An 11,608-nucleotide genomic window follows, 5' to 3' on the forward strand; every position below is an offset into this window, starting at 1 on the left:
TTCATAATGACTTTTGTAATCATGACATTGTATATTTTATATAAAAAAAGAGAAATATTTTTTTTCAAGCATGAATTTCATGCTCAAAGTCTAGATCAAAGCATGTTCTTCATGCTTCTAGGACTTGTTGAGTCGAAGGAGAATTTATGTCATGTATTGTAGTCCTATTTGGACTTGTAACAATTGAAAATCATTATTTTTTAGTCTACAAAGTCATTTGTCCTCTAAGACCAAGTTGGCCCTACCAAGGAGAAGTCGGCCTAGAAGAGGCTTATTTGACCTCTTGAGAAGTGTATATATATAACATGAGACTTCGACTCATTTGGTGACACTTACAAGTTAAAAGTCGAAGGAAGAAAACCTAAAAATATGATCTTTTTTATCCACGTGTGCGAGAGAATTAAGGTTATTGTGTGAGTTGCAAGGTTGAAAGTTGCAGGTCTGAATTATAGACCTAAAGTTGCAGGGTTGACGTTTTGACATGAGCATATTTTAGAGAGTTTGACCTTCATTGACTTTGGTAGACTTTGACTTGTTTGGAAGAGATCTTATTGGAGGGCTAACTTGGTGCTTGGAAGGAATCTTGACTTTGGTCATTGGGTCTTTGGGGTCTCACTTTGATTTGATTCTATAAAGAGAAGCATTATTTTTATGTTTTCCCCTTGGAGGGGTTTTGTCCTAGCTTTGAACCTATATCTTGTGTTCTTTATGTTTTGTGATCTTCATGATTTGGTAATTGTTTGATGAAGAAGAAATAAAAGTAATAAAAGGCCAACTAATATCACAAGTAATTATCAATTTAAGGAAAGTTATCTCTAATCCACAAATACTTTGATTTTCCAACAAACCTAGAGTAAAATTCATTGAAACTTCTTCTCAATGTTGCCTTGGTGTGGCTAATGGTTGAAGAAGCCCTAGGGTCATGATTTTCTCTCCTTTATTTCGATGGCATTTCATACATTCTACCACAAACTTTTTCACATTTGCTTAGGATCTTCCTAAAAAAATATTTCTTGATCCTATGGTATGTCTTCAAGAACTCTGAATGTTCTCCTACACGAGAAGTGTGCAATTCCTAAAGGACCTTGTGTTTGAATTGAGAATTCTTACATAAGTATTAGTGACATTGATACCATAACAAATCATTTTTCGACTTAAATTTTCTATTGCATTGGGGTCCTCTTGTATTTGTTGAATGAATATTGCATATCTTATCAGCTTGCTCCCATTTTATTCTTTTACTAGTGAGCATCACACTCAGCAATTACACTTTTGCTAGTAAATTTTATGTAATAGATCTTGCAAATATCAATTTAGTGTTTGGGGTTCAATGGCGATATTCGTTGGGAAAAATCAATATGGACTACCAAGCAATGGAGAAAAGCATTGAATGGAAATAAAGTAATATTGAGAGGCATGACTAATGATAGCCCTCAAGTTGTTTCCGCTAAAAGAATGGAGGCCATATTCAGACATGGAGACATAGCATATGTTGCAAAATGCTTGATTACAAGCCAAAAGACACCTCTAAATAACATCCCACAATACAAGGCAGACATTCAACAAGTGTTGAATAAGCTTGACCAAGTAATTGATGAAATTCCCCCTGGACTACCTCCCAAAACAGCGTTTGAACATACCATAGAGTTGGAAGGGACCAAACCTGTAATCACCACACGATATTGGCACCCAAAGAAATTCAAGGATGAGATAGAGAAGAAAATTTGAGAATTGCTAGCTATGGGCCACATCAGTCCCAGGTCGAGTCCATTCACTTCATCGGTAATTTTCATGAAAAAGAAGAATGCCACGTGGAGGATGTGTATTGACTACCGAGTACTCAACAAAAGGACCGTCAAGAATAGGTATGATATTCCCAAGATTGATGAATTAAAAGATGAATTACATGGAGCAATGTACTTTTCAAAGATTAACCTATGATCAAGATATCATCGAATTCAGGTTTGAGAGCAGGATGTGCCAAAAACAACTTTTCGATGCCAATATGGACACTTGAGTTTTTGGCCATGCCATTTAGGCTAACCAATGCTCCCACCACATTCCAATGATTTATGAACAACATCTTCAACAAGCAACTAAGGAAATTATTAATGGTATTCTTTGATGACCTCCTCATATACATCAAGCCATGGGAAGGCCACTTGGAACATCTGGACGAAAATTTGGGCATAATGAAAGATCAACTTTATGCCAAGGAATCAAAACGCAAATTTGGGATGATGAAAATTCTTTATTTAGGACATATAATCAATGTGCAAGGAGTCCAGGTACATCAAGGGAAGATTCAAGAAATATTGGATTGGCCTACACCCAAGAATCTAACAAAATTATGGGGATTTTTCGGAGTTTGCAACTATTATCACCAGTTCATCAAAGGTTTCTCTCAATTAAGCACACCTCTAACACATTTGATAAAGAAGGGAGCATTCAAGTGGATGGAAGATTCAAACAAGACATTTAATAAGCGCAAGAAAGTAATGAGCTCATGTCTAGTACTGGCACTTCCAGACTAAAGTCAACCTTTTCTATTAGAGTGTGATGCGTCAAGAGAAGGAATAGAGTTGTACTGATGTAGAAGGGGCATTTGATCGCGTTCAAGAGCAAAAAACTCCAGGATTCATAGATACTTTACTCCATATACAACAAAGAAATGCTAGCTATTATGCACGCCTTGGCAAAGTTCAGGGAATACTTGGTGGGAAGCAAGTTCATAGTCAAGACAAACCACATAGCTTATCACATTTCTTGGAACAAACGGACTTAAACAAAACACAACGTAAGTGGGTAAGTAAGTTCCAAGCTTATGATTTTGACATTAAATGTGTAAAGGGAAAAAAGAATGTTGTGGCTGATGCACTTTCCAGAAAACCAGTAACATGTTCCCTCATGGAGCTCATAGAAGATTGGATCGCTCACCTCTTGGCGGAATACTCCAAAAACAAGTTTACCTATGCACTAACGAACCAACTCCTTTGAGATGACAGATACAAGATCATCGATGAAATTATTTTTTATAAAGATAGGATATATTAGTCCATGAATCCATGCTCAAGGAGAAAATATTGAAGGATACACATGACATACCATTTGTTGGACACCAAGGGTTCTTTAAAACCTACCGTCAAATTAGAGAGTGGTTTTCATGGAAATGTCTCAAAGATGACATATTAAAATACGTCAAAGAATGCATAAAACTTCAACAAAATAAGGTCGAACACACACATCTCGCAGGTTAAATCCAACCCTTACCAATTCCAGAACAAAAATGGGAGAGCATCTCAATGGAATTCATTACAGGTCTACCCAAATCACAAGGCCAAGATTGCATCTACACAGTGGTTGACAGATTGACGAAATTTGCACATTTCTTTGCAACTCCAACTAGTTACTTAGCAGCAGATAGTAGAATGGTTCTTCAAGGAAGTCTTCAAACTCCATGGACTACCTAGAAACATAGTTAGTGAACGGGATTGCAAATTTATGGGTGCATTTTGGCATGAACTCTTAAGTTAATGGGAACAAAATTGAGTCCTAATACTAGTTACCACCCATAAACAATTGGCCAAACAGATATCATGAATAAGTGGATTGAGGGATACTTACGTAACTACGTTACTTGTCCACAGAAAGCATGGATCAAATGGTTGTACCTTGGGGAGCATTATTACAACACCACTTATCATTTGTCTATTAGGATGACACCTTTCAAAGCACTATATGGCTATAACACCTCGTCTTTTATCGACATGGGTTTTGGAGATAGCAAGGCCCCATTAGCTAAAGATTGGATACAATAAAGTCAAGACATTGTCATGATACTCAAAGAAAACATGTAGGCTGCCTAAAACCAGCAAAATATATACACGGACGAGCATCGAACAGAATGTGGCTTTGAGGTAGGAGACCTCGTTCTCTTGAGATTGCAGCCATATAGACAATCTACACTTAAGAAAAATGGTACATAAAAGTTGAAGTCGAGGGTTTATGGACCTTATAAAGTTCTCTGAATGGTTGTTGAAGTGGCATATGAGTTAGAATTACCAAGGGAGAATAGAATTCATAACGTCTTCCATGTATCATACCTCAAGAAGATTGTCAGGAAACAAGTCACTACTTCTATCGAACTACACCCTTTGGATGAAGAGGGAAAACTTGAACTAATTCCTAAAGCAATCATGGTAGTACGAGAAAATAAACTAAAGGGCATAGTAATTTCAAAATATCTTATCAGATGGAAGAATCTATCGGAAGAAGACACTACATGGGAAGGAAAACGAATTTTACGACTTCCAAATTTGCAATTGCTTGAGGGCAAGCAATTTCAAGAAGGGGGAATTGTAATGTCCTCTTGATTGGCTAAGGGAAGATGAAATAGCTCATCCAACCTCATAGGCTAGTCTTGATAAAGGGGTAAAATCCAATTTTTCCAATGTTGGTGCAAACATTATGCAGATATTGGGTCGACTGGGGTCAAAAACCTCGAAATTGGGGGTTGCATACAAAACCCTTCACATGTGGAAGCAAATGGAGAAATCTATAAATACAAGAGAGTTGGAATTAAATTAGCATCATCGAATTTGATCAAATACATATGTTTTTTTAAGTTGCGGTTTTGAGGATTTTAAGACCCCTTTCACTTACTAATTTCGATGGTGAAAGATTCCACCCTAGTTAGTCAATTTTCATTTTTTTGTTTGGCAAAATTGTGGATCTAGTTCTATCTAGTTCAGCGACAATTCGATATCTTTTGTTGGAAAATCACAGGATCTAGCCTTTATTTGATCAAGCAACAATTTAGTGAAGGTTATGTTATTTGTGGTTGGATTGGCAATTCTGGAACAATGAAAAACATAATCGTGAGGATACACTGGTACAAGAATTTTCTTTTGTGGTTTTTAGCCCTCCTAGAGCTGTGGGTTCTTGCTACAGGAATGAGTTATGCCTAAGCACAGTCAGTGGATGTTCTACCCTTTTGTGGCTATGGATTACTACAAGAGATATTGAATATTTGCAGGAGTCCCAACCATTTTGTTTCAGACACCATATCTTTAGCTAAGAACCTCATAAAAAAAGTAACCAAATTTATCATGATTTTTCTTCTAGAATGTGGGACAATACAAATAGCTCAAGTTATTGCTATACAAGGCTAGAGTAAATTGCAATTGATATTACTCAAGTAACATTTAAGGTATTAATAGAACTATTTGTCAAAATCGTTGTTGGTTGAATGCAATATTGTACTTGGTGGAACATTGTATTTGTTGATGAATGATCCATCTTATTCATTGTAGACTTAAGGACCATAATTGCTTATTCATGTATTAGTATTGTTACTATTGAACGAACTTTTTATTTCATTGTTAAATAAGTAAGCAATTCTATTAGAAACCCTAAGGGAAAAATTACCTTAGGTCATTACATCCCTCTTAGAGCTACCACCTATGCACAATTCAACCCAACTGCTCTTCAAAGTAGCTGTGATACCATGTTAGAATTCCATGCACCTTAGGTCTAGTCTATGCTTTAGATAGAAAACACAAACACACTAAAAATGTCTAACTTAAAAACTTTTGCACAATGGAATATACCAGCAATTAAATCAATGCACAAGACAAAATTTATGCCCATAATTGATTTCTTATAATTCTATTAATCAAAGAATCCACATGGCTCGCATCCCAGGATAGTGGCTCTTTACAATCCCTATACAATGCCAAAAACCAAACAAAACACTTTGCTAAAGGTCGAGTCCTTTTAGCATTCATTTGCCTTAACTAATGGTTGTCCTTTACCATCAAAACCTATGGTCACCTATTATAGCACACATGAAACTCGTTGCCCTCAAACTGCACAACGAACTCTCTTTAGGCCCATCATCAGCTCAACAACAAGCTCTAGTCATCTTGGCAGCCTTAGTATTGTAATTTCTTCCATAGTTAGCCCTCTATTAACCTCCAACATGCACAACAACACCAGCAGCTAACTTCAAGCCTGTAGCCTGCTTCTTCTTGCCTAGGGCCTCCTTTCCTTGGGCCTCAAATTGCCACACACAACCCTTATTCACCCTTGGCCAGCACCGTTATATCTATGGCCAACCTAGACAAGTTTGCGACCTCCTCCTTCGGCCTATGGCTTGCTCCTTTAGTCCTCTTGAAATGGCTTGTAGCTTGCTCCTTTAACCTTGCTGAAGTCAGCCTGCAGCCTCCTCCTTAGATGCCCCAAATAATGTCTCACATGCACTTGTCAATGAACCGTTACATACCCTATATTTATATTTTTCCAAGGGGTGTCTCTTGGCCTTATTGGCCGACTTGAGCCAACTTGACACCTTTAGTCAACTCATAATTATATTTTAAATATTTTTTATGCCTTCTAATTATTTTGACATGCCTAGCACAAAAGCCATGTGAGAAATGCCTCTTGATGCTACCAAATTTCAACAAAGTCATTGTAAAAGAAGGTTTCCCCCAAAATGAAATGTTATTCATAGACTTTTTATCATTTTCATCGTGTTGATGCATAACAGGCTTATTGTTGTCCTTATTTTAGTTCCATTACCATATATATTAATTATGTGCATCAAATGTGGTAAAAGCTAAAAATTGTTAATAGTAATGAAATACTGATCAGCCCCCTTAGTGTTTCCAACAAGGAGGCTAAGCATTTGGATCCGAGAGCTTGTCTGAATAGAATGGCGAAATAAGGACTGCTTCTTCTGGCTCTCTGCAAGTGGTTGGAGAACAAGAGGGGTTCTAGTTTCAGAGGTTCGAGCAGGCTCCAAGGAGAACCCCATATACATCCGAAGGGATTCACCTCTAAGCTCAACTCGTCATCAGGTTTAATTTTCTGGTTGTTGGTCTGCACTATTTTATTTTTTGTTATGAGTGGTCTGCCATGGTATACTGCTATACTGCTATACTGCTATAGAGGGTCTTGGTTTCCAAAAACGGCAAGATCTCTCTCTAAATATGATTACTGTATATATGTCTCTAGTTATATTTCCAAATTTCGAGATGCCTGGTTTCTTATATGGCAAGATTTAAAATTTTAGTTTTCAGAGTCTTGTTATATCTATCTAGAAAAGTCAAATTCTCCCAGCCAAACACTTTTCGATGATTACTTTATATAAGTCTCTAGTTACATTTCCAAATTTCGAGATGCCTGGTTTCCTATATGGCAGAATTTAAAATTTTAGCTTTCAATGTCTTGTTATGTCTATCTAGAAAAGTCAAACTCTCCCAACGAAACACTTTTCGATGGCAAAAAGATATATAGCGATGTCTCTGTTCGGTATCAGTGCCTGCCTTGGACTTGTCTATATCTCTGAGAAATCCAAAATAAAATATGTTTTATTTAAAATTTCATTATATAATCTAAATTAAAAATAATGGTTTCAAAAGAGAATTTAAAATCTTATTCAGATGTTTTATAAATTGTTATTTCAAATTTAGATGGTCAGAAAATTACAGTTGAATTTAGATAACATAAAAATAATCAATAACGTATAACATTTACCTTGCTTCTATAACTAAAATGGACAAAGTGATATATCAAACGGTCTCTTATGTGCAAGGGGCAGCATGGAGCCTCGAGATTCCAGGGCTTTCAGTGGAAAGTGCATGTAATTAAATGAGATTAAATGTAAAGCAGAGGGCTTGCCGTTGGGAGGACGAAAACCAATAATGGGAACTATAGCTTTATGTCTACAGGCTCACGAGTAGCCACTAGCTAGTCTCTAGCTTTAACACCAAATTAAGCCTGCTTTTTGGGTTTTCATTTCTTTGTACATACTAGCTCAAACCCTGGTCCAGTAGGAGGAATCTGGAAATTCCTGTGGAGTTTCTAAAATGACACCCTGTTATCCCATTCTGCCACTATTTTAAATCCTTCCAGCCTTAATACGGAGTTACGTCCATTGATAATGTCAATGCTACCCAAATGAAATTTCTTTGTTAATGTGATCATTTGTGGGCAAGTGTGTTATGGCATAGCCCCATATATTGTCATTTCAGTTGTTTTTGGCACTGGACTGGAGTTTGCAAGCCAAGTGTCGGGCATAGCTACCATTACCTACCGAAAATAATGGGTAATGGGTGTTGGGAAAACTTTCTGCAAAATCAACTGGAAGAAGATCCCAGAGAATGAATGAGCAAATAGCTGTGGAGGGGCAGTGTTCAGTGGTTCTGGCCCCTCAAAATGACTGGAAGGAAGCTTGCATACCAAAGGGTTTGAAAAACATTAACACTCCAGAATTGCGACGGATGCTGTGAATGCCTCCGCAAAATTGTCTGTTCCCTTGATTTTCACTTTTTTGACAAGTAGAAAACTGATTATACAGTTACTTCTTATGTTAGAACAAGAAATAGAAAAATAGAACAAACTCGACCAAACTCGCTATACAGTCACTTTGTATTTCTAAAAATATTATATCATAAATCTATTCTGGAGTTTTCTCCAGTTCAAAAGTTCCTGTGTATAATCATTGGTGTGTATAAATTTCATACAATTATTATATTTGCTTGGTTTTATAATTACCCGTTTATTATAAAAAAAAAAAACATAGCTGCAATTATCATCACCTAGAAAACACACAAGATTTAAATCAATAACAGAGGGGACTGATTAAGAAAAAGTTTAAAGAATTGAGAGTTATATCATAACTCTGGGTCCTGGATCATGCAAGAAAGCAGTTAAACAGTCATAAGCACATACATAATAAACGTTACAATTGATTGCTATTAATTTGTAGTTTATGTGGATAACAAATCATCCAGAATCAATATGGTTAATAAAAGTATGATATAGAGCTCCTTTATCAGGAAGAAATAACATTATTTTGGTTAAGATGAAACAATTTGAGTAAAAAAAAATTAGGTTATATTTTTTTAAGATGAAACAATCTGTGTAGATAAAATTAATAACATTATTGTGAATGTTTTTCTTATGTTTTGTTTTTGGTTACTTTTTTATTATATAGTCCTAGTTGCAACCACTTTTTAGACTCTAATGCAAATGACACAATAGATATGTTGTCAATTGTAGAAGCGTGCAAAGAAACAATAGATATGTTGTAAACTGGAGCAGCCTGCAAAGAATCAATAGATATGTTGTTGTAAACTGGAGCAGCGTGCAAAGAATCAATAGATATGTTGTTGTAAACTGGAGCAATAATGTACAGCACTTCAATGTGAAACTACACCTTTAGAAGGGTTCACTTGCCAAAGAAAAGAACTTCAAAAAGAAAAACAGCAGAAAAGTCATTCATATTAAAGCTGCTGACTAACTCCGGCAAATTTCGTGAATCATTTTGACTGACACTCACTCAACTCATGTCACCTTGACAATGATCAGCTTTCCAGCTTTCCTTCCTTCCATGGTAAATATCCAGCAGAAGTGTTGAGGATTCAGCATTCGAATAAACGTATTTCTCCAAGAAACTTTTTTCTGTCAAAGCAAAAATCGTCATATAACTAGCCCTTTTTTTCCTTGGTGCTTGCACATGCATAGACTTCAATGCCTCCATTACTCTATACCTAGGAATTATTCTTGTCTCCACGCTGAATCCGATCAGTCTAGGATTCTTAACGAGATCAGCCAATGAAAGACCCACGGTGTTCACCATAAAAGCCACAGCACACTTCAGTCTTTCCTCTCTCATGCGGAGAATCGACGGCTGCTTCCTAAATAAATCAGAAATTTGATTTTCAGAGAAACCTAAACCGAACAAACACTGCCGTCTTCTATTTAGGTTTTCTTTCCCTAGCCCAAGAATTGCACGCAAAGCAATTGCAAACATCTTTGAACCCTTCTTGAATCCCAAATCCTCGGCCTGTTTAAATGACTCTATAACTTTTTCCTCTGAAGCCACCAGCAAGCGAGGCTGCCTTGCTAGTAATTCTGACAACGCTTCACCCTCAATGCCCAAATTTTGCAGAACTGAAATTGCAGACATATGCTTACGCTCACTGGAAACGATAGTGTGTGCGCCGGTCAACAGAAGTTTGGTGATATCCTCTCTCTTCATGAAAGTCCCGAGGAAACTTAGTTTAGGCTTTAGGTTTTTTTCGGCACTATAAAAGAAAAACAGAGGGCTGCCAAGTACCACCCTTCGAATCTGGGCAGGGGTGGTCAAACCATAGCCCTTTAACAACTCCAAAACTTCTTCCATGTTCTGGATCGGTGATTTCGCACGAAGAAATTTATTACAAGATCTAAAGACTTTTGTAATGTCTGCATCTGTTAAACCACACTTGTTGATGAAAAATTCCGTGGCAACGCCCCTGTCTGGAGTTGTGGATGGGTCTGCTATTTTTGTGCAAAAACTAACGAAATCTTTGTGGGGTTTTGCATCAAAAGCAAACAGACGAAGCCGAGAGCTCGCCATTGACGGGCGATGGAATGATAATGGTACTTGGTTGGTCATCAGCGGTTTCCATATCTGAATAGACATCATCGTCGGCAGAGGAATACAGAAGAGAGTGGAGAAGTGGATTCGTGTATAGCCGCACTGGGTAACGTTGAAAGATGGTTGGAAAGCCGCAGAGGTGAATTAGGGTTTCGTGAGGGGTTTCAGAGATTGGTAGCGTCTTCGTCATCCACCAAAGTTTGGGGTGCAATTTTAACCCTAAATCAAATTTGAAGTGCAGGTTTGATTGTTCTTGGTAGTTTAATATTTCTATGTTGCTAAGTTTAATTGCAGGGTAAGGGTAGAGGGTGAAACTCTACGGAAGGATGTAGAAGTTTTATTCATTCTCATACAATTCTACTTATAGTAGTACTTTGTTTTCTTGTTTTTTTTTTTAATAATAAAACACTGTTTTGGAGGAGGAGAGCATGGCTACTAGGGTATTTATCCTAAGGTTAAGGGTTGTGTGGTGCAACTAACCTATTTTTGTGTCGTGGAGAGGTGAATTCACACCATAACATGTAATGTGTGTGAAAAGGTTTTCTTTGTTGTCTTTGTCGTTAGTGGAAAGTACCCATATTTTCAATGTCGTGTGATTGACCATCGCGAGAGCAAGTTGTATTTCAGATTTTTGGGTATGTGTTCATGGGTTGTTTCCCATTTCTTTTTGTTCCTCTGCAATTTAATTATTTTAGATTTACTAGATGAGAGTGTTAACAACACTTATAAAGGTTGGAAACAAAATGGGATATCTTCCTGGACTGGTCTTATCTTGGTTTACTATTTCTAGCATGCTTTGTTTCTTGGATAGCGATGAAAGGGACGGCACAGCCTTAGGAGGATGCTTGGGTGCACTCAGGATTTCGAGTCCCTCTGTATTTACCTTGGATTGTGAATCCTGCCACTCAGACAAAGCCATCCCTGGGGAATTTTTTTTTCAATTTTTTATTAAAAACATCAGAGGGAAGATTCAAACCCTCTAGATCAAATGCTCCGACACTGTCTCCTCACTTATGCAGAACACTAAGGACAAATATGGTATTATGTATGCCTTACAATGCCTACAATATGGTGGAAAAGTTCTACAAGACACATTACATATCAAAGAATACAACATAACAAGGAACTCAATTATTATTTTGAATTCCATATTGCGTGGGGATGCACATGGAAAGGGAGCTC

The 11,608-nt window shown here is 37.0% G+C and overlaps 1 protein-coding gene and 1 long non-coding RNA gene across 17 annotated transcripts in view; one reads left to right on the plus strand and one right to left on the minus strand.

The window, feature by feature from the left end:
* The window catches only part of LOC149207610 (uncharacterized), a 181,008-nt gene extending 173,699 nt beyond the window's left edge, over positions 1-7,309 (plus strand). For 2 of the 16 annotated variants that reach the window (XR_016252683.1, XR_016252687.1), the window contains exon 5: positions 6,661-7,309. This is a non-coding gene — a long non-coding RNA (uncharacterized LOC149207610). Of the gene's footprint in view, positions 1-6,651 lie in introns of all 16 variants that reach the window. The other 14 variants (XR_016252677.1, XR_016252681.1, XR_016252690.1 and 11 more) reach the window with 8 other exon arrangements.
* Positions 7,310-9,149: 1,840 nt separating this feature from the next.
* LOC149207613 (transcription termination factor MTERF8, chloroplastic-like) lies at positions 9,150-10,772 on the minus strand. The gene has a single exon (XM_089393922.1). The coding sequence runs from the start codon at positions 10,472-10,474 to the stop codon at positions 9,344-9,346; it is 1,131 nt and encodes a 376-aa protein (XP_089250048.1). The 5' UTR covers positions 10,475-10,772; the 3' UTR covers positions 9,150-9,343.
* Positions 10,773-11,608: the final 836 nt, after the last annotated feature.

The sequence above is a fragment of the Pinus tabuliformis genome, chromosome 1_2 (assembly GCF_031772625.1).
Source record: "Pinus tabuliformis cultivar Carrire ecotype Pingquan chromosome 1_2, CPIR1, whole genome shotgun sequence".
Classification (NCBI taxonomy): domain Eukaryota; kingdom Viridiplantae; phylum Streptophyta; class Pinopsida; order Pinales; family Pinaceae; genus Pinus; species Pinus tabuliformis.